The sequence below is a fragment of the Pavona decussata genome, unplaced genomic scaffold (genome assembly GCF_977016875.1).
Source record: "Pavona decussata unplaced genomic scaffold, jaPavDecu1.1 SCAFFOLD_25, whole genome shotgun sequence".
In the NCBI taxonomy this organism is placed as follows: domain Eukaryota; kingdom Metazoa; phylum Cnidaria; class Anthozoa; order Scleractinia; family Agariciidae; genus Pavona; species Pavona decussata.
Genome location: NW_028145448.1, coordinates 3,251,272 through 3,273,914, shown reverse-complemented (window position 1 = coordinate 3,273,914; position 22,643 = coordinate 3,251,272). Strand labels below are relative to the sequence as shown.

Here is a 22,643-nt window from a genome sequence, read left to right as displayed (position 1 = left end):
TTTCATGTTGCATATCCCAGAAGCGCTCAGGCACATATCAATGCCAGGACTTCTATCTGGGTGAACCAAAAGGATATACAACAACTACCTAAATTGACATGTGCGACTTGAAATAATAATTTTCATATTGCATATCCCAGAAGCGCTCAGGCACATATCAATTGAACCATCCAGCTAAATAAAAACATGTAGATCTTGGATAAACTGTGAATGGCATGCCCTTTAAACAGGTAACTATCATCAGTTCATATTACTCTCACCTGTTTTCCTTGCTACTGGCAATTGCAATTGGATAGACACTTTTGCAGCTTTCACTAGATGCATGGTGAACATTCACTGGTACAATGCCAATCAAGACTTGTTGCCTGCCTGTGGTGGGGAACAGCATGTGAATACATTACTAATGCATTGGGATTTAAGTTATTACTACCTTAAAATGCTCAAAGCCAGGGTTTTCAAAAGCACCCGACGCCCGACGCAAGTCACCAGCTACTTTTAGCGTTTGCGCTGGGTACTTTTTGTCTCCAAAGTATGAATTTATGTCAATAACTTAGCTGATTACGGACGTGGATATTTTTGCCTAGATTTTAATTCCAATTGTTATAATTAATAGTTATATCTGAGTGATATTTTGAAGAAAACTCTTGTTTATAATTCAGTTTACAATGACCTCCAAACAAAGACTTTTTTGCCCTGAAAATGCACCAGATTGAGAATGCATCTCTGAGTATGCAAAATTTAAATATTTGTCGTGACCCCCCCCCCCCCAGCAGGAGGGGGTGTCCCCCTCCCGCACCCTTCCCCCGTGCAGCTTTCGCTGCACGGCACCGCTAACGCAGTGCAATTGTCCTCCGGCTACTTTCACATTTCCTCCTGGTACTTTTTTTCATTTTGAAAACCCTGCAAAGCCCTTACATTTTTGCAAGAATGGTGTCTAAAATGATAGTTTAGAGAAACCCTTCTTTTGCACAAGAAGTACCCATTCCATGCATATTACTGGAAAAGGGACATAAGCATAATACCATAAGAGATAACTGAGAAAATTTTAGATAATATTTAAATCCCTGCAACAAGAAAACTTCACACCTACCAAAGAAAGGTCTTCCGTCAAGTTTAAGGTTGACTTCCAGGGTGTTTTGGTGGGGTTGATGTAACCTTGTCTCCCTCGCAGCCCAGGCAACAGCAGCAGACAGGCTGACTTGAAAGCCACGAGGAGCACCTTCTGGCAGGGGTCTGATGCCCATTGCATTTCTTACTATCCCAAAAACCATTTTCCTCACAGCCTTGATTTGATTTTTGTTTAGCAGGATTGGGACATCAGTGTTGTTCTTAATAAATAACCAAACTAAACATTAACTGTGAAATCAATAACAATACCAGAAAGAATTCCAAAATTATTGATTTTTTGTGGTGAACTTTTTATCATATCAAATAATTTTTAAATATTGAAAAAAAAAATCGAAATTTACAGCCTACAATAATTATTGTACTGTAGGCTGTAAATTCGGAGTAATTTGAAAATCTGAAAATGTAAATTTAAAATAATTTTAAATATAATGCCCAGTCCCGATCAAGTTGACAAGCTGTAATTTTACTATATTTATTCTTTTGTAATGTAATAACGCAATTCGCTTTATGCACGACGTTTTTTTTAATAATAAAATGCTCTTATTAATTAGTTTGAGCTGCACTGATTTCACCTAAAATCTCCAAAAGGGAGGCACATGTTTCAGTTGACAATTGCACATACTGAATATTCATGCTTCTTCTCATTTTGCACCAATTAATAACTATTCTACTCTGCATGTAAACAAGATTAAGGTGGCTGAAGTCAAGCCCATGTACTGAGCAGAACACATAAGGTCTCACTTGACTGGCTTTGGACACCAGCCAGTCAAATCAGTAGCAGCTGCTGCCATGGGCGTATAACAGAAATTATTAAAAACTGAATCATTGTATAATGCAATTCGAGGGATTTGATTGGTTTAGCGGCCATGGTATATGAGCCATTATACCATGGCCGAGAAATGGCGACCATTTAATTGTCTTCTAGGTATTCTTGCACAGTGAAATCAGGAAGATCTGGCAATATTTCTTGATTGTTTTTAATAAAACAATTATTCCACTTGCGCTTGTTGGATATGAGATAATCATAGCTTACTCGGCGCTACGCGCCTCGTTGGCTATCTATCATCTCATATCCAACGTGTGCTCGTGGAATAATTGTTAATTATAATCCATCAAAGATATTAGCACTTCAGTGCTACACTGTAAATTCGAGGGTAAATAAAGTTTACTGATTGATTGATTTAAATATTTCCGCTCGCGCGCGATTGGTCTAAACGCCTCATGTGACCGAATATACCCCAGCTAAAACTGGGAAATATCCGATGATATTCCCCAAGTGATATTCCCCAATTTCATAAACTTCAAGGCACGTTTTGTTTACAATCACAATTAATGTCAAGATGGGGGAACGGTTTGCCTTTGTGACAGAAAGAGAGATAAACCTGCTGGTCGATACAGCAGTATCAGAAAACATAATACGCTCTAAAGGTTTTTGACGGTAAACTGTTCTTAAACGAAATGTTCAAATACTCTAGCTTGTTGCTTCATGTTGCGAAAAATATTTGAAGGATAAATACATGTAACCACAATAGCCTCCATTTGGCTTTAAAAATATGCTCAGATATTTGTCCTTGGACATTATCTGCTCCTAGAAGCTCACAGTTTTCCTCGAGCTTCGCTCTCGGAAAACTGTTCACTTCTCAGAACAGATAATGTCTGTGGACGAATATCTGAGCATATTTTCCACGACATGGAGGCTATTGTTTATTTATCTTCACTGTGGGGTACAGTGCAACTAGCCCATCAATGTTGCTAATTTCCACCATAAGCTTTCATAGGCAAATCGTACAATTACAAAGAATAACTTACAAGCAAACATTTTATTTAATTTTAAAATTAATGGTTTTACTTTATCTGGGCTCATTTTATATGACAGTTTAAACCCCACAATAATCAATTACAGTACCCTTGATCGAAACCCTGCGGAATATGCAGATCATGAAATTATTTTCCTTCTTTCATCCCTAAGGGATGGGAAAGAAAAGACTCATTGGATCAGTCACTAACTCTTAATATCAACAGATCATTATAATGAGTGTCAAGACTCAACCCTGTGAACCCCTCCCTCGGTTTCTCTTTGAGAAAAAAAAAGTAAAATATGTTTTACAAAGCAAGAATATATATTATACCTATTCTAGTACAATAAAAAGATAAAGGTAATCACCTACCCCAGTTCGGCCCAGCCTAGTCAGGCTCAATAGCGTTTGCCAGCCTTGGTCCGGGATTCTGGACTGCAGTTTAAAATACAGTAAGGTCCAGTCAGGGACACGAAGTGACTGGAAAAAATCAGGAGCACTGTCCCCAAGCATGACCTCAAATGCTTGCTTTGGACCACTTTTTTCGACCAATTTTTCCGCTAAGTCGCTTAACATTTTAGCCACTTCGGGATTGTGGACCTGACCAGCGATTGCTGATGCAAGCGGCAGCTGGTACTTTTCGCGAACATCGCTGATCAAGGTCCACACTACGTCGTCCGGAAATTCCTCTGATTTTGCCTTTGCACTCGTTGAGGGCGGTGAGCAGTCGGTTTGCGCTTCGTCTCGAAGGGTTTTCAACTGCTCGACTGCTTCTTCGAGACTGGCTTTAAGCTTGATATTTTCCTCAACGACGTTTTCAATATTAAGCTCAAGCTTAACTTCGTTTCGTTGCATGGGTGGTTCTGGTTCAACCACTACTGGCTCACGTGGACTTGGTTGCTTTTCTGTCCCGATCTCGATAGCGTTCACGGCTTCAACGAAGCGTAGCTAACACGTTCACTCGGTTTCACAGTTTTCCTCAGAACTGCGCACAAAATGCCGAATAACGAGGCAACGCGAACGACTTCTCCTCTGAAAGCTCTCTGATCCAAGTCCCCGCCATTTTGGATATCGGAGATCTTCACAGAGGCGAATTCTGTTGGAAAACTCGCTACCAAAGGGCACTTGGCCATAAATTTGGCCGGCTGACCGCCACATACCAGAGAATTCATTAAATACCACGGTCTTACCGGGTCGCTAGCTAGATGCAGTCGACGAATGTCGAAGGCCTATGTCCTTGAAGACGGAGTGCGAAAATGATCTTGACTAGAATTACATGAAATCTAACCTCCTAAAATGTCAAAAAAGGCAAATCCCACCCCCAAAATGTTCAGGCCGTCTCAACGGGAGATTGTACGAAAAGCCATACGGCGATAAATTAGTTGTGAAAACTCTCTTGGAGTCCAAAACCGCAAACGTAGTATGATGATGGGTTCAGAGCAGGAGTATGACGTCACTCCTTAGCAACCGGCTAGAGCACATTTTTCAACTTCCGGTTATCTCTGGCTCGTGATGGTGCACCAGAATACCACAATACTGACAAAACTCAGTCAGTAATAATGTTAAGTTTCTTTACGAGAGGAGAGATAACTTTTATTGGCATTTTCACGCTCGTTTTGTATCAAGCAACCAGTGAGTCTTACGTTGATGGCACGAAAGGTTTGAAGCGTGACTCGGGGCAAGGGTTTGGCTACGCAAATTTTGCTACGCATAAATTTCGCTATCTGAACATAACTCCTTTGATGTCTGCTTCAGTGAAAAGCATCCCAGAGCGCGGCAGACTTTGCGTCGATCATACATCGTGTTTCTCCGCTAATTTGGCAGCTTTTTTTCACGAGGAAGGAAGGATTCTGTGTGAACTTTTACCAAGTGATAAATACAATAAGTCAGACAAATATCTTGAAAGCGCAGTTTCCCATCACTTGGCCATAAAGGTGAGTAAAAATTAATGTAATTAAAACATACCATGTGCAAAAAAAATATAGGGCAGAGCACTAAGGCAATCTGCCATTAATAATTTTGTCGTTTGAGTAACCCCAAAATTAACAGTTGTTACATACCCTCTCGTTCACTGTAAAAAAATTTCAGCTCTCAAAAATGGTATAATTACAGGCCCTTGATCTAATTACCGTCCTCAAGTTAATCTTGCCTTCAGTAGGATTGCACCACTGATGAGTTAATCATAAGAAAGTTCATTTGTCTTCGTTTTTATGGAAAAAATAATTCTTCACACATGGGAATCGGAGTTGTGGAGAGAAGACATATCATTTCAGCTTTGTCAAAACACTTTGTATAAACACCTGTTGTAGAGAGATTCAAAGAAGAAGCTTGACCTTGTAAATAACTAACGTCTTGTTATTCCAACTCAAATCTCACTTTCCATACATTTTCTGTAGATTTAACCATTACTTTACTTGTTAACTGAATATGAGATGGCCGTCGAGTTTGGCTACGATCATCCCATATTCAACAGGCGCGAGTGGGATAATTAAAACAACCACGAAATATTACTAAGTAGATCTTACTGATTTCCCTTTGCAAATAACAAACAGAAAACAATTTCCTCGGGCATGGCCCGTGTACAATGGCCGCTAAGCTAATCGAATCCCTGGAATTGTATTATACAGTGATCCAGTTTTTAATAATGGCGTATATCCCATGGCCCCTAAGCCAATCAAAACTCCGGAAATTCATAGGATCCAATTAAGGACGGTACCTGCTAATATCGAAGTATTTTTGTGCGGTTTATGGCTATGCGAGAAAAGTAGATTTTATCAAGGCCTATTGGAATCCAAAACGAAAACTGGGGGTAACCACGCATTTTTCAGAGATAATTAAGCAATAATATCTCTAAAAAGCGCCAAAATATAAAGCAAGGTATGGAATTTTTTCCTAAACTGAAGCTTAATTATCTCTGAAAAATGCAGGGTTACCCCCAATTTTCTTTCGAGATACCAAAAGCATTTGCTAAGTCCTATTTGCTCTGTATAGTTTTTAACCGCGCAAAAATATCCCTAGTAGTAGGCACCACCCATTGGAAACCCGAGTATCTCGAGATGTGCAGAACGTTTGCGCAGTAACAAAAGTATAGGCACCGTCCTTAATCAGTGCTTGTCGTGATTTGTTGGCTGCTTTCATTTTGACTATTTTCTTTGTTATTTAATTAATTTTAATTTTCCAAACATTGCTGCAAACTAGCCCAATCAAGTTCCCAAGATTTGCCAAAAATGGCCAAAAGCTGTTTCCCACATTCATTAGAATGACCCCCGAATAAGTCGCCTATACTGTAGTCAAAATACATTTAATTAAACTAGACCACTAATTGAACGTATCGTTCCACGCTAAGCAACCGTTTTTTTTTTAATCAAAAGGAACGCTGAGGAAACTTTGCCACGTGTCCCGTGGGAGTAACACGGAAAACGTAATAGCTTTCCAACTTTTTCATTGGCTGTTTTCATTTTGGCATGGGATAATGAGTCATATATGAACAGTTCATGATACATCTAAACTGACATTGAGTTCGTCCGTTCAAACAGACTCCTTGCTCCAAGGAACCTTGTCTGAACAATGGAACTTGTGTGGCCAAATACGAGGACAACGACTTTCACTGCACATGCCTCTCGAGATACTATGGAAAAAACTGCGAACACAAAGGTATCATTGCTTAAGATATATTTTATGAATTGAAGACTCCAGAAGACTGTGGTGTCGATTTATCATTTCCTTCAACGTAAGGTTATAAACGTCATCAGTTAAACTTTTCTACCGCCGGATGCAACTTCATATTTGCATATAAAAGGGATCAGTTTTTCTTGAGTGGGGACAGCTTCGTCAAGTGACATTTCGCTAAAGAAAACGCTAGTTTTTCTTCACGTTTTAGTCCGAATTTTTGACGCAGGTAATTAGTCTTTCCGAACAGATATTCACCGAAACGAACCGTTGGATGCCCCTGAAGTGTTGTACTAAATCGGGTCTCGGGTCTCGGGTCTCGGGTCTCGGGTCTCGGGTCTTGGGTCTCGGATCTCGGGTCTTGGGTCTCGGGTGTCGGGTGTCGGTTCTCGGGTCTCACGGACTGCTCACGATTATGGACCTGCCCAAGTGGCGATACGAGAAACATCTGCAATAAAAGGAAGTTCAAGAAGCATTTGATCACAGAGGCGCGAATGAAAATCTCAAGCGTCCAATATTTTCGTATTATTAGAACTTCTACTGTGTTTTTTAAATCTTTTCTTATATTTTTATTGGGTACAATGCAAACTACTAGCTATACCAATAATTATGTTTTTACCCAAAATTACACGTGCCATCTTTCTTTCCTATTTTTAACCAAGGGAAAATAAGGAGGAAACTAGGGACGTTAGCTGGGATATCTGAATTTCACTTAATCTAGTTTTAGACATTATCTACACGGAGGTCGGTTTCCCGAGACGTCCGCAAACGGTCAGTGTGACTTCAAAGGAAAACATCGGAACGTGCTAACGTCGCATTGTGTATGGCGGCTGTTGAATATTCAGTATGACTTTCCTAGGTAGCATTTACAGGCGCCAAGATACGTTTGCGGAGGTCTTCCGAAACAGACTTCCGTTTTCACGACGTCTAAGAATATCTAAAGTGGAATTCACATATCCCAAGGGCATACTGGGGGTCTCCTTCTCTGTCCCCCAATTTTCTCTTGAATTTACCTAATTAATTATGTCTTGGTTGTTTGTGACACATTTGCAGGAAAGAGCTGTCGAGATATAAAAAATCGAGGCCATTCTCAGGGAGATGGTATGCACTGGTTGGACCCGGATGGAGGAAGCCATTCAAATGCATTCTTGGCCTACTGTGACATGACGTCATACGGTGGAGGATGGACCATGTGTTACACTACCGATGAATATGCCAAACCTAAGACTGAAGTTACGTACAACGCTTCCTTTCCTTATGGAACTGACGGATACAGGACGAACTGCAACAACATTCAAGTATGTTGAATGTGAACCCTTAATTTTTACATTTTCAAAAATTTAAGGTGACTTTGGTGGTATTATGACGAGAAAACGACCATAACTCGTTCACCGATGAATAGGCATTTGTGTGATACCATTAGTATTGAATCAACTGATAAAGTCGAGTGGTAATATTGATCTGTCAAAGAACAAGTACTGGAAAGTGCTGGAAGCGGTGCCAGCCACCTTGATACCTGCACACTTATTAATTGTTAAGTTAAGAGATTATCAAAATTGTTATTGTCATTATCATTCTCATTTTCCTTTTCATTGATTTGTCGTTGTGGTGGTTTATTATTTATTGACGCGTGTCATAACTAAAACCCGCTAGCATATAACCTTGCGAAGGAAATAAGTCCCAAGTCTGTTTGAGTCGACAATTTCGTGTTATTCATCTGTCTCTTAATTTGTTTTAGTTTACAGAAATTATCTTCATCGATCACCAAACAGGAAACAGGGCCCACTTCAAACGTCGAACCCTGGTGCCCATGACGGCCGCTGGTAACTATGGGAGAAGAGGCGAATCATATGGATTCTGGGATGGCGTGGGAGTAGACAACGCTTTTTCCTACCAGCTGTTGATTTGCGATGATCCATTCTTTACTGGTTTCTTTATTTCCGGTTACAATGATTGTTATAAAGTGTGCAACAGTTGGTGCCTTGATAAAGTGTCACCTTATTTCCGCACAGCATCCACCGATTCAAACTACAAGGGCGTGGCCTTCAACACCAATGGACATCACCCCGACCGGGTGAACAACCGGCTGATTAGTGTCGGTCTGCGCTAGAACACCGCTATAATATAAACAGGATACACTTAAATTTGTCGTCACAAGATAACTATGATAAGCCAATGACTCAAGAGGATATACTTTGATATGAGCAAATGGGTTATCTGATTGGCTTCCCACCTTAAAGTTATCAGACTATTATACCTGAACAAAGAGAGACGGAGATTAACTATACCGTCAAATTCTGAATACAAGCCCAGGGGTTATATGTTGACTTTCAATGTGTTTTATTTTTGGAAAGGACTTGTTTTCGGGGAGAGTTTATTACGGGACGAAATTTTTCTTTCAAAGTTGTGTTTGACAATAGAAACAGCTAGAAACACCAGGATGACAGTTAAAAACAACAACCTTAACAATACACCGGTTTATAGTGAGAAGAGGATCTTTTTCTCTCTGGGAAGGGGGTGGGGCTAATATTGCGGAGGTTTACATTCGTAATTTAAGGGACCTTCTTTCCACTAAAACGATTCTAACAGAAAATCATTTGGAACGGTTGTCCATATAATAAATTGTTGTTGTCCGATTTACTGAAAAGTATGCAAGCACGAGTTTTCACAACCAACCAAAATAAATATTAATTTGCCTAAACGTTCTGTGACACAAAACAGATTCGGTCGATTTTGCACTGCAGTATTATACGATTATAAGTTGTCAGATTTGACATAATTTGTGATCACATTGAAAAATAGATTAATACTTCTATCGACTGAAACGATTCTTACAGTATAAGCTTTCTGACACTGTGGTGGTTAGCTACATCACGATGATAAATTCTTCTCACGCAATTTCATGGAGCAATTATTGCATGGGCTAGTTTGAAAACGAGATAAACTGTTTTGTAGAAAAGTACAGGTACGATTGATTTGGCAGCTGACTAGGTACAATTCAGTTTGTTATTTCAAGGCCAAGAATTTCATGAGAGAAAACAAATACAGGCAGAGAGGAAGTAAGAAAAGAAAAAGATGAATAAGAAAAAGAAAAGGCTAACAGGCCTGAAGTACAGAATTCGATACATGTTATTCACATCTCGAGAGATTCATGTGTGTTTTACAACCAGCTCTGACTTGAGAAAAGAAATACATATGATAAAGAAGGTGAAATTAAAAATGTCAAAGCCTTTTATTGGGTTAAGACCATAGGTTTACTAGTTTTACGCAGTGTATACAAGTTTGTTTAAGTCAATTTAGTAAATTAATTACGTTTTAAACAAACCAATACCACAGTGATGGAAAGCGTGATCCACCATTAAAGATATTTGCAATAAATCGTCAATAATTCGTTTGAATGGTGTGACTTACTATTATCGCTAACAAAACATACGAATACCAACTAAATCGCATAATAAAACGCTCTCAAATTGAAATTTTACGCCATAGGATATTTAAAATCCTGGGAAAACTGAATTCCTTGGGACACTTTGCAAAGGAGCGCTTAGAAGAGATTCTGTTGGACTCGTCGTCCTTGACACTCGGAATTTCCCCTCCCATCCCCCCCCCCCCCCCTTCATCCCTCCCTCCCTCCCAGAAAATGTTGATAGCGATTGAAGCCTTAATTAACTAGTCTTTTGGGCCCAGATAATGAGCAATATGACAGGGCCGTACCTAGAATTTTTTTGTCTGGGGGGGGGGGGGGGACAAACTCCTCACACCCTTCCGGAGGGGTCTCCAGTATACAGAAAGGGTTTCTAATTGGAAGTTTCTGTTTTCACCCCTACACAGAAAGTTGCCTTTAAGACCTTTAAAGAAAACAAAACACACTGACTTCATATTGAAGTGAGATTTTTTCAGCTAATTAGTCGATTTTCTTGAGATTTCGGGCCAATATAGCTACGAGAAATAGCTCAGCAACTCAAACACCATGTTAGAAAAAAAATTCAGTTTTCCTGGCGGGGGCAGCTACCCCCGTTGCCCCTCCTCCCCCCGCTGTGTACGGCCCTGCATGAAATTTTCTCAGCATGAAAACAACCGCATAAAATTTCTTCTAGCCTTCAATATCATGCAAGTACGTCGTGTGAACGAAGGAAAAAAATCACCAAAGATGAATGTGGTGATGTTTACAAAAATTCTCCCCACCGACTCCCTGCGAAAAATATGGATAACAGTGAGGAGAAAATGCGTGTTTATACTAAAGCTAAAGGGTGATGTGTGCGTCCTCAAATCCTAGACTGCGGTTAACCGCGGTGAAATGTAAAAAAATAAGAATACGTCTGTTAAAGATAAGGTTTTACTTTGATCACGGCTCAAAATTGATTCATTTCGTGTAAGTTTGAAAGTTTACGAAGTCATTTTAAAATTATCTTAAATGTCACCCTTTCAAACAGAAAGCAAAGACACATGGTGCCGAGAAGTCTCCACATACTTCACTTTAAAAATACTTGAAACGTTTTTAGTAAAATGATTTAGATAACTCACAGACAGGCAACGCAAATTAGCTTTTGGCTCTCGAAGTAAAAACATGTCTGTAACGCACTTTTTTCTTATTATTTTCTATTTATTTATTTTTTCTTACGTTTGACCGCGGTTAAGAGTGATAATTCACGTAACGACCAAGGGGTAATGAATAAATTATGCAAATTAATGGTGAAAACGAGAAGGGATTGGGGAGAGCTGGGAGGTAATAGTGCCCGCACTTCTTCGCTCACCGCTCGCGCCTCGATATGGGGAAGGAAGAGATTGATTGAATTCTGCCAAACTTCACGAGCTCTGATACAATATTGGCTTTCCAGAGAGGAGAAGAGAAAGTGAAACCGCAAGTGCAGTAAAAAGGGGATTGTCTGAAAAGTGACGAGGCTTGACCAAACAGAATACAGCAACGCAGTATGTTTTATTTATTCATCCCAACACCAATTACAAGAAAGGAAAATTTGAATGTGTTTGCGCTCCCGCGCTTATCTCATTAAGTTATCATTATTTCTAATCCAGGAGCTCTGCAGAATCAAGTTTCAAAACAGATTTATCGACTGATTTCAACTATTTATCTAGTGTTTTAACTTCTGAATTAAAAAAAGCAAGCAAACCCCCTTTTTAATCAAAGCCAATTACTAACTCAATGTGGGAGGAATGCGGCGTTATTTTAGCGCAGACCAACACTCATCAGCCTGTTGCTCACTAAGTTGGGCCAATGACCATTGGTATTGAAGGCCACGCCACGATAGGCCGCATTGGTTGACGCTGTACGAAAGTAAGGTGAGGCTATGTCATCACACCACTCGTTACACCGCTTGTAACAGTTACCAGTGTAACCAGAAACAAAGAAGCCGGAGTAGAACGAATGATCACAGATCAACAGCTGGTAGGAGTAACTGCTGTTCATGGCTCCAAAACCTTCCCACAATCCATAGGTGTTAGCGCGCCTCCCATAATTAAATCTGGCCGTGCGACGCCGGTTGTATTTTCGTTTGAAGTAGGCCTTGTTTCCTGTCTGGTGGTCGACGAAGATTATTTCTCTGAACTAATTTAAAAAGAAAACAAAATAACTACGAAGTCAGTATAAATTAGTTTTAGTACTTTTTGCGTGCACTTGTTCTCATAACGCATTTGATTGTGTCTTGAATTACTGCTAAAAAGCCACCTCAAAGCTTCTTCGAAGGTTGTTTATGCTCAAAGTTCAACAGTGAAAAGTTTTACATCGAGAATGTTCAGCTTGTCAACGGACTTTAGATCACTGCTAGAAGTAGCCAATTTCAAACTTACTGGGATTTTATTACAGTTTGTCCTGTACCCGTCACTTCCATAACGCAGCTTAGGATTGTATGTGACATCTGTCTTGGGTTTGGCGTATTCATCGGTAGTGTAACACATGGTCCATCCTCCACCGTATGACGTCATGTCACAGTAGGCCAGGAATGCATTTGAATGCCTTCCTCCATCCGGGTCCAACCAGTACATACCATCTCCTTGACACTGGCGCCGCCTCTTGATATCTTTGCAGTTTTTTCCTGAAAATAAAGGAGAACACTTTATAGTTTTCCAACTTCAAGAGTAGATGACTAACCTAAAATTAAAGCACACAGAACGAGTCCTTTATTTTCTTTATTTCCTTCTTTTTTTCTTTCTCAGTTTTGACTACCGTGATAAAAATACCACTTATTCGTGTAAAAGTTGTAGGAAGTTGCTTTAGTTGGTGTAGATCGTGTAGTTAGCAACTAGATTCCAGTGGACAAAACCTGGAGTCCAATGGAGTCCAGTCGTGCAATAAAACCGGGAGTACAGTCGAGTCTACTTTTTCACCGGAAGTCTAGTCATAAGATGAAACCGGAAGTGTAAACAATACGATGAGGAGGGTTGGAAAGTCGTCCGATGGAATCCATCGGATCCATTGGAAATAAATCGATTCCGATGGAATCTCCGGAAGTCTAGTCGTGCCATGAGCCAAAACAAACACACTGTACCTGAAACATTACTCGTTCTTTAAGCCCTAAGTCGAGACTGGCACGCTACACATGTAACATAACTGGTTCTCATTCTCAGTGAGTCGATACAAGCACGCTACACATACGTTTTCGAGAGTTTTACTGTGGATAGCTGAAAACGATACGAAAACACTACTGAATAGTTTGCGTCGTTTTCACCGAGTTGAAAAAGGACACTTTTGAAAACACATTAGTGTGGATGGGGCCTATAACTTGGTTCCAGTAACGTACTTTTGGAAAGTATACAATACAATGATGCATTCTGCAATGTTGCCATGACAACACTTTTGCTTCCGGGTCTCTTTCATGTGGGAATGGCGTGCCCTTCGTTTGGGATTTCCAAACATCGACCACTGCTTATTTGACCTAGCTGAATACAGGAGCGCATTGCTGCACAACATGGATATTTTGTGTGTTTTGAACAGGACTGCCTCTTTGTCCTTATAGTGTCAAAATATTGCTCAAAGCGGATAAAGACTGGACCAAGAGGGTTGCCATAGTAACATAACAATATGATCTGTCTGGTGTATTTTGTAAGGCACAATACTGGTGCCAAGTTTCCATCACCATAGCCCATTATTTCCAGAGATATTCTTTATTTTGTGATTTATCGGCATGCTCTGACCACTTGTGCCATCATCAAATTTTCTAATAATATTGGAATAAATGAACGTAAATATATGAAACATATTTTGAACTGCGGATGGATGATCAAATAGAAGAAAGATCCTCGCCGTTAGTACACAACTTAAGCAGTTGCGAAAAGAAAGCCTAAAAAAATTCAGGCTTGAACGGGAGTCGAACCCATGACCTCTGTTACCGGTGCAATGCTCTACCAACTGAACTATCAAGCCAACGAGGAGCTTGTCAGATTGTGAGTTCGTAATATACCCGTGAAGGATTAATAAATGAACGTAAATATATGAAGCATATATTTTGAACTGCGGATGAATGATCAAATAGAAGAAAGTTCCTTACAGTTAGTACGCAACCATATCAACTATTTCTGTAACCACGCAACCAGAGAAGATAAAACAAAATAAACGGCGCAACTAATCGATGATATCAATGAAATCAACGAGTAAATAATAGACGATAGATAATCGATGGAAAAAAGGAAAACATATTTGTTCCTCTTTTACAAGGCCTTTTTGATAATCTGAACTTGTTTGTCACTTCAGGCACCTTAACCAATTTGAGGGCCAGTCAGTACTAGGGTGAGGATATAAAGCGCGGACTGGGTATAAATTAGTAAGGATCCACACTGCAAACATAAAATCTTGCTTTATCTCGACAAAACACCAGGATTCTTAATGCGAAAGGTGGCGCTAAAACATTGCCCGGAATTTTAGTTCTTTAGCGTTTGTCCAGGGTTTAGCCTGCACCGAATCGAAGTCGAACAACCTCTAATTTATTTAAGCTGTTATATAGCCAGTCCGCGTTCTATACCTCAGTCTATGTTTTGTACCCAGTCCGTTGTCCGCAGTCCGTGTTTTATACTGACCGTGTTAGTGATATTTCTCTCAAAATCTAACACTAATATTTAAAAAGAAACCATTAACGTTCTCTTTGAAACCTTATTTTTATCAGGTCCAGTGGATGCAGAATTAGGGTCGCAGAACTCCCTCAGATATGGAACTGTATGTAAAGCCTGGTGAATAAATGAGAATGATGAATGATTTTTTTCTGATTATGTCTGTGTCATTTACTGATTAATACATCACTCTCATTTATTCACCAGGCTTAACATATTCCATCACATTATATCCATTGCGCATACGCCACATATTGACAGTCCAATCCTAGCAGTATGCAGGATGTTTGTCCCATGAACCTAGTTTAATGGCCTTAGCTCCCACGAGTCTCCTGTAGCTCAGTAGTAGAGAATCCGAACTGGTGATCGGAATGTCTTAGGTTCGACACCTGATAGAAGCACTCGGATTTTTTTCTTCCGAGTATGCCTGTGTCAATTACTGGTTAATACATCATTTTTATATAGAGGATATTCGCTCACGGATAGAGCATGACAAACTGTTACTCAACGACGACAAAACAGACTTTTTCATTGTTGGAACCAGGCAACAGTTATCACAAGTTGATATCTCTCGTATCAATACGGCTAACTCCACTGTTTCAAGATCGCCAGTTGTCAGAACCACCGTCACGTAACTTAACTGTGTAGCGCATCATTCTATTATCTTCAAACGTAAGACGAATTAGGAGATATTTATCACGCGACTCCACTAAGACTTTAGTTCATGCTTTTGTCTCAAACCGATCGGATTATTGCGGCAATTTTGCTTTTTGGACTGCCTCATTTACAAATCGAGAAGCTGCAAAAGAGTTCAGAACGCGGCTACAAGGCTTATTTGCAAACATTCAAAGTTCTGTTGGTCATATTACGCCTGTTCTATGTGAGCCGTACTGTCTACCAATTAAGAACCACATCGAATTATAAAATCTTGCTTATTACTTTTAAGGCAATACATGGCATTGCACCCAACTACATGTGCAAATGTATTAGACGTAAAACACCCACTTGATCGATGTGAACTCAGGTGTAATCATAGCCGTTAGGTTGGTCATTCCTTCCGGTTAAATGCTTTCCACCCCAAGGGCTAGAGCATTTGCTTCATCTGCGCCCAAAGTTTGGAACAGATAGCCAGTTCAAACATGTAATCCTCAATCCCTATGAGCTTTTAAAGGAAAATGTTAAACATATCTTTTTTAAACACGCTAGTATCTTGTCACTTTTGTATTATGAATTCATAAATATATTCTTAATTTTATTTAATTTGGCGATGTAAAGCGCATTTGATCATTTCTTTTATGACATTTGAACTCTACAGATTTTAACTATTAACATTCGTTAAAGTTATATCTTATGGCCTCAGATTTCTTACAATATCACAGATGAAGCCTCAAGTAAAGAACATGGTACCAACCAACAGACAAACCAACAATCAAACAAATCATGCAACTCTAACCTGTAATGTTTTGTCCGTCTCTTGTGAATCCAGCTTTGCACGTGCAGTTGAATCCTCCTTTGGTGTTGTTACACACGGTATCATTACTGCAGTTGTGTGTTCTTGTCACGCATTCATCTATATCTGAAATTAGGTGAAAAAGATGACGCTTGCTCGCAGATAGTCAAAAAGTGCACTGTCTTGCAGATCATCGAATATAACCGTTAAAATGGATAATGCTCGCCCGGCTGCAGCAGAGAATTAGGTCTAGTAACTGGGCAAGTGGGCAAGTCAAAATAGTACCAGTAATTCCCAGGCCCAGGTTTTTTAAACAGCGGATGTGTCTATCAACAACAACAACAACAGAAAACTTCATCCAGTGGATAAATCACTATCCAGTGAATAAAATGTACTCCAACTATAGGGACCTATCCGCTGGATGAAGTTTCTTGCTCTTTGAGCAACTGAGACCTGAAATACTGAATAAGAAGGAAACGCAACTTGCGATTATTTTAATTCCGTGTACTAAAAAATGTGGGCTAAATTTGATATTGGCTTTAATTATTCTCAAAGTGCAAAAATATTGCAATTATGCTTTTTTGTAACATTATGCTCGTTTTCTTCAATAAAGCTGGTGTGATGCTGTCTAAAGTTGTGAGTTATGTAAAAATAAAACAAACAAATCAACAACAACAACAACAAAAGCCTTGCTACATTTGCCCGTTTCGGAATGGACAAAAAAAAAAAAAAAAAACTAAGTCCTGCCATGTTTACCTGTACAGGTGTATCCGTCGCCAGTGAAGCCTTGCTTGCACGTGCAGTTGAATGATCCTTTGGTGTTGTTACATACGGCAAAGTGGCTACAATTGTGTGTTTCCGATGCGCATTCGTTAACATCTGCAGTAATAAATGGAAACAGTCGAAGATAGATGCAAACCCAGGAAAAAGAAAACTAGTACACCATCATCACCTTCCGTTTGGGAAGTGAAGTAAATTATTATTAGTATTATTTATTTTATAATTTTATAATTTTTGATTGCTGTACTAAATTGCTTTTTGTTAAGATGTAAGGGTGTTTTGTTCTTGCATTGGCTAACATATTTGCGGTAAACATTATCTTTTAAAGTAATAGAACCAACAAGACTGTCAATTATGAGATCTTCAGGAGTAGCAATTTGCTCGGCTGAATTTGTTTGCTTCTTTAGCGTGTTAGTTTGATTCAATCACGTCAGAAAAGTGAGGCAATGGTTAGAAAAAGGAATTGAGATAGAAGCTGTTAAAAGGCGATCTAATTATTAGCAATAACATTTCACTTCCATCCATGGAAAATTATCCAATGTTTGTTACTATCTCCACAAAGAACAAGTTGGATTTCCAGAAGAAAACTACTAGATGATTGAGAAAATTTCCCCCTTACCCCGTTCGCAGTGTGCAGACATAAATCCAGGCGGACACAAACACCGATATCTTTTGTCTGTGAATCCAGATTGGCAGGTACCACCGTTATCGCAACGGGCCCTATCACAAGCACTCTAAAAATAATAAAAATAAAGTATGAATTGGAATTTTAACAGAGATGAACCATACTCGTTACATTGCTCAATAAAAATTGTAAGGAGCAAATATTTAGGAGGAGCACTCTAAAGAATAAAAATCCTTTAAGCTTAGTATTCGCTAACAATCAAAATTCCAAAGGCGAAAAAGAAGAAAAGGGATCATATAAGGGAACCGGTTATAACAAGTTTGTTCGAAGAGGACCCACCTTGTCAGACGGGTAAGGGAGTTATCGAGGACACCACCTTTCTCATGAACACTGCCTACAAAATTTTATTGAGTTCATACGTAAATATTCAGCAAGCAAGAGTCAGCACTGCTAGATAAACAATAAAAGGGAAGTTCATGTTGAATCTCACTGTCACTTTTTTACTGCAGAATAGCAATAAAGGCTATGGCTATGCAATGAAGCACCATCACATGACGTTGAGAAAGGGGTGCAGGCAGAGACCATCATTTATTCTGTGGTTCGGGGGGTCCTGTTCGGGTATAGTAATTTTGACAACTTCCCTAAGACAAAGTGCGAAAGCTTGGAGAGTAATAGGCGGAAAAATAATGAAGGAGAAGAGGAAGAAGAACTTACGTCTGCCCCACGGTATAAGAACCCCTTTGCGTCTACAAACTCGTTATCATGTCCTCGATGAGTGGCGTTATTCAAGTCACATCTGTATGTTCCAATGGCACTTGCTGTAGAATTAAAATTAATACTGACGCAGTTGGGTTCATGGTAACATTGCAGTTCACAAGCATCCATGTCTCGGACTTTGACAGTGGTTATGTTGTGATTCACCAGACGCTTGTTAGCAAAGGAGAAAAAAGAAGGGAAGGCTAGATCACGACATTCACCTGAAAGATTCCAATTAAATTGACACTGATGAGACAAAAAGTAAAAAGTGTGATTTTTTTAAGGACCTAGATCAACTGAAAATGTTTTAAAAAAAGTTTGTGTTGAAATACTCACCTAGTCAAACCAAACGAGACATGCGTTAAAAAAACTACAGCTAAAATAGTTAATAGTTGGAATGTCCTGCTTTGTTTGACAGGATTCTTTCACGTTTCCTTTAAGGTGTCGGGATAAGTATACCTACCTTAACGGAAATTAGAACAATTTGAAAAACTGTCCCAGTTACATATATACACAACTTAAGCAGCCATAAAAAACAAACCAAAACAAAAAAATTACAAATATCGATACCAAATTCTGAATTTTAAATTGATTTACAGCCATTTAAAGGACAAATTAACTAACACCGTCGCCGGGTCTTTAGCTGAGATTAGTTTCCCAATAATGCTAGGCTGCCTAATTTTGCATTTTAAAACGACACATGCCGCTGTAAACATGTGTAAACCAAAGGAGACTAGACTAAGTTCTCCAGTGTAAATTGGTGATGGCATTTTGGCAAAGAAAATGATGATTAAGTCCCTTTGAAAAGAAATTTCACTGAAAGGAACCGTTGTGTGCCCCTGTTGTTATGTAAACTAACGTTACTATTTCTGGCAAAAATATCGGAACAGTGTTTGACAATCATGTTTGCAGCTTTACTTTAAGCAAAGGTGGCATTGGTAGTTTGGGGTGGTAGATAAAATTTTGGCTAGAAAATTTTTATTTTTTTCTTGAAATTTGTATCTTTGTGGGTGTACAGTTATCATTAAAATCTGGATAAGTGGAAATTGCAATTCCAGAGTTGACTGGCTTAGCAGCTGTGGGATAACAGGAATTATAATATAACCGAGAAAATAACGGTCATTAAATCGCCTTTGTCAACATTTCTTGGCTGCTTTAATATGCACGTAACAATTATTTTATTCGCGCTTGTTGGATATAGAATGATTATAATAATTTCGTCGGACATTGCGGCGTATTTTGCGGGCTAAAATGAAAAATTCAGCTCTTACCCCCCTTTGCTCTAACCCAAAAAGAAAAAAGAAAATAACGTAGCCAGCCAATCAGAACTGGAAACCATTTAACTGTTTTAAGCTTATGCGTCAATAAAAGCTTTGATTTGTACAATAAAATAAACGTCGGCGCTACGCCGGCAGCGTTCCGCATATCGCTTATTGCACAGTCTTTGATTCCGTTCCTGAACGCCCTCTCAAATTATTATAGAACTCATTCTAAAATGAGTCTGATTCGCATCAAAAACATACTTACGCCTGCAAACATGAACTCTATTGTTATATTATATGATTATAAACAACTCATGACAACTCGCGGCTACGAGCGTAATGACCTCATTAATTGCGGCATCGGGTTTAAAAATATCAAGCTTCTAAATCCGACGAACTAGAATACGATGAACATTTTTTGAGCATTACAAATGGCGACAAGAATGGTGCGACAAATTTAAAACATGCGAATAAAACTGAGTGGTAGCTAAACGTTGTTACCTACCTAAGTACAGTCTACAATTCCACTATTTTAATTTGCCTTAAGTTTATAAATAAAGGTTCAAAGCAAAACCGGAATGATGGGGAAAATAACTAAGGGCTATGAGGTCATGTCTTCTATTTTTCATACGTTTTAAGGTTACTTTATACATTCAGAGTTGTCTCGCATCCAAGTGATGTAGCGCGTCTGGTTTAAACTGTAGATACCTAAACCCCTTTAGCATACCTTAGTGACCGACTATCGCCTAACGCGCAATCTGATTGGCTACACAGGTGCCGTCTATCGATCGATAGACAGCAGTTTGCCAGAGCGCACGCGATCTAGCATGCATCATCGCACAAATAAATCAAAATTTATGAAATAAAAATATTTTTTTGCTTCATAGATCAATCACTGAGGTATGCCTAAACAATTAGACGGCTCGCTCTCGGTTTCTATCGCCTTTGATATTTGGCTCGGGGCTTCGCCCCTCGCCAACTATCAGCCGATAGAAACCTCGAGCTCGCCGTCTAATTGTTAAATATCAAATTAAAACTTATAGAGCTGCCTGTCAAACTATACCAAGAATTTTGAAATAAAATCAATTGTCGAATTTTTCACGACCTCTCGATGCGAGTGTCCGAATCACTGCTCCTCGGTTTCCGGACCCAAAGCGCTAAAAAATGTGTCTACGTTTTGCCACATTCAATTGCAGTGAGAAGTTACAGAACATTTTTGAAATAGAATTTAAAAACTGTGGAGTTATCGTACAAAAATTGCTCTCGGAGAAGAAAAATTTCAAAAAACAAAATTCGCAGAAACGTTTTTGTTCTTTGCACGTTAAACTAGCTACTGTCCATACTGTCCAAATTTGCAGGCAAACAAACAAATTCCCTTTGAGTTTTAGCTCTTTAAAGTGTCCCCTTAAAGTGAAAAAATTGCATAGAGAAAACAAAGCTAAAAATTAGACAATTCTCTTTATTTCAAAATTCTTGGTGTAGTTTGATATCGAGCTCTCTATAAGCTTTCATTTGATATAGGGGTTTAAAAGTTTCTACAGTTTAAACCGGAAGCGCTACATCGCTGAGACGCGAGACACCATCTAAAGGTATACGGTAACCTCAAGGTATGAAAGTGAGATGGACTATCAAATTCAGGAAGTTTGAAGTATTTGAGTCTTTGGAGTGCAAAACAATAAGAACCTAACAAAAATGTTTTGTTTTGTTGAAATCCAGTTGCAATGGAAAGCCAACTGTCAAAAGTCCTCGGTGCATAATTTAGATTTTTACTGAGCTTGTTTGTTAATTGAAGCCTACATCGTGAACAGACAAGGAATTGCCTCAGTAATTTTTAAGCATACCAGGTTCGTTTTTACAATGGTGTCAGCTTAGAAATTAGGTTTTGGGGGTGAAAAGGAGCAACGAAACAAAACATTGGTAATATTGGCAAAATACTGGTAATATTGGTAAAATGTGGTGACAGAAAGTTAATTGTCAAGAATTGTACACCAGCGCTATGGAACGGTCTCCCTCTTGAAATGCGGAGCGCCCAATCAGTTGAGACTTTAAAGTCAAGCTCAAAACGTTTTTATTTAAAAATGAACTTTTGTATCCTGTCATTCTATGTATGTCGTTAATTTATTTTATCCACTTTTATCAAATTTGCTTTTATTCTTACTGTATTTCTTAAATTGTACATTGTAGGAGCATTGATATTCTAATGTAATGCGCCAGAAATTAATTATTAAGAAGACGACCAAATAAGCAATTACCTGTCGTAGAGTTTTTTCCACCTGTAAACAGAACTCAGTATTTTGGAAAATATTTTTAACCTGTTCGTATTTGAACGAAATTTAGGTTAACAGCATAAATTTGCCAACTTAACATTTCTAACAATCACAATAAAGGTATTTCAAGATAAGATGTACTATAGTCGATACTTGCGTCACTTTAATTAGCTGTTTCTTTTTTAATATAATGCTAAAATACGTCCAGATAATGCATACGAGATGAATAAATATATCCAACGGGCAGAATATTGCGTGAGTTTTATAACAGCTAATAATTTCAACAACCATTCTGGTAAAAGATGAAGATGAAATAAATAACAAACCTTTGCTGCTCAGATTTGAAATCATGACATAAACACTTGCTATATAAGTCTGGATAATTACGACTTCCGTTTTTGAACCATATCGATTTGAACAGAATTTTTGGTAAAAGTCGAGTATATTATGGGAACTCTTAAACTGAAATATTTCGCGACTCTTTACTTTCCAAAGGAAAAAGAAGGAATGAATTTTCAAACGTGATATCTTTTTAACCATGAAGGATCTGCTATGTCACAAAATTTTTGCGTTTTCTTCTCTCAAATACTCAATTGGTGCCAACTTTATCACTGTGTGAAATTTTTGAGCAAAAGACAGAAGCTGAAACAAAAACAAGACAACTGCCAAAGGATTTAAGGAAATGAAACTTACCATCCAAGCAGGCGGAAACAACTCTCAAAGATAAAATCGTTAGAAAAACGTAAAGCTGGGGCTTGGAATCCATGATTGTCTTTTGTTTCAATGATAGTTGCACCGACAACTCGTCGGCTACAAATGTTGATTTTTAAAAGGAGAATTGGCGATAGCAAG

General features: G+C 38.8%; 3 protein-coding genes across 4 annotated transcripts; 1 reads left to right on the top strand and 2 right to left on the bottom strand.

Annotated features, from left to right (window-relative positions):
* Nucleotides 1-256: 256 nt before the first annotated feature.
* LOC146485832 (uncharacterized) lies at nucleotides 257-4,206 on the bottom strand. Its single transcript, XM_085102936.1, has 3 exons — nucleotides 3,297-4,206; nucleotides 1,091-1,328; nucleotides 257-369 (listed from the first exon to the last, which is right to left on the bottom strand). The coding sequence occupies exons 1-3, from the start codon at nucleotides 3,777-3,779 to the stop codon at nucleotides 257-259; spliced, it is 834 nt and encodes a 277-aa protein (XP_084959062.1). The 5' UTR covers nucleotides 3,780-4,206.
* A 380-nt stretch (nucleotides 4,207-4,586) lies between these two features.
* Nucleotides 4,587-8,832, top strand: LOC146485831 (uncharacterized). The gene is made up of 4 exons (XM_085102966.1): nucleotides 4,587-4,858; nucleotides 6,461-6,578; nucleotides 7,647-7,891; nucleotides 8,332-8,832. Exons 1-4 carry the CDS (start codon nucleotides 4,667-4,669, stop codon nucleotides 8,701-8,703), a joined length of 927 nt encoding a protein of 308 aa, XP_084959092.1. The 5' UTR covers nucleotides 4,587-4,666; the 3' UTR covers nucleotides 8,704-8,832.
* A 2,678-nt stretch (nucleotides 8,833-11,510) lies between these two features.
* Nucleotides 11,511-22,628, bottom strand: LOC146485830 (uncharacterized). Of its 2 annotated transcripts, none has more exons than XM_085103183.1 (7): nucleotides 22,485-22,628; nucleotides 18,221-18,483; nucleotides 17,501-17,615; nucleotides 16,858-16,980; nucleotides 16,105-16,227; nucleotides 12,399-12,643; nucleotides 11,511-12,156 (listed from the first exon to the last, which is right to left on the bottom strand). In XM_085103183.1, exons 1-7 carry the CDS (start codon nucleotides 22,555-22,557, stop codon nucleotides 11,779-11,781), a joined length of 1,320 nt encoding a protein of 439 aa, XP_084959309.1. In that variant the 5' UTR covers nucleotides 22,558-22,628; the 3' UTR covers nucleotides 11,511-11,778. The 2 variants fall into 2 exon arrangements, with proteins under 2 accessions (XP_084959309.1, XP_084959310.1); XM_085103184.1 differs by having other exon boundaries at nucleotides 18,221-18,433; nucleotides 22,485-22,601.
* Between the last annotated feature and the right edge of the window lie 15 nt (nucleotides 22,629-22,643).

Bases quoted from the DNA above. Each gene is read 5' to 3' on its own strand.
- LOC146485831 (XM_085102966.1), top strand. From the start codon at position 4,667: ATGTCTGCTTCAGTGAAAAGCATCCCAGAGCGCGGCAGACTTTGCGTC. The intron at 4,859-6,460 runs GTGAGTAAAAAT...CCGTTCAAACAG, and splicing joins CCCATCACTTGGCCATAAAG to ACTCCTTGCTCCAAGGAACC. The intron at 7,892-8,331 runs GTATGTTGAATG...AATTTGTTTTAG, and splicing joins CGAACTGCAACAACATTCAA to TTTACAGAAATTATCTTCAT.
- LOC146485830 (XM_085103183.1), bottom strand. From the start codon at position 22,557: ATGGATTCCAAGCCCCAGCTTTACGTTTTTCTAACGATTTTATCTTTG. The intron at 17,616-18,220 runs GTAAGTTCTTCT...TATTATTTTTAG, and splicing joins TCTTATACCGTGGGGCAGAC to AGTGCTTGTGATAGGGCCCG. The intron at 12,157-12,398 runs GTAAGTTTGAAA...TTTTTAAATTAG, and splicing joins CAAACTGTAATAAAATCCCA to TTCAGAGAAATAATCTTCGT.
- LOC146485832 (XM_085102936.1), bottom strand. From the start codon at position 3,779: ATGCAACGAAACGAAGTTAAGCTTGAGCTTAATATTGAAAACGTCGTT. The intron at 1,329-3,296 runs GTAGGTGATTAC...TTATTTATTAAG, and splicing joins CTAGGCTGGGCCGAACTGGG to AACAACACTGATGTCCCAAT. The intron at 370-1,090 runs GTAGGTGTGAAG...TCCCCACCACAG, and splicing joins TGACGGAAGACCTTTCTTTG to GCAGGCAACAAGTCTTGATT.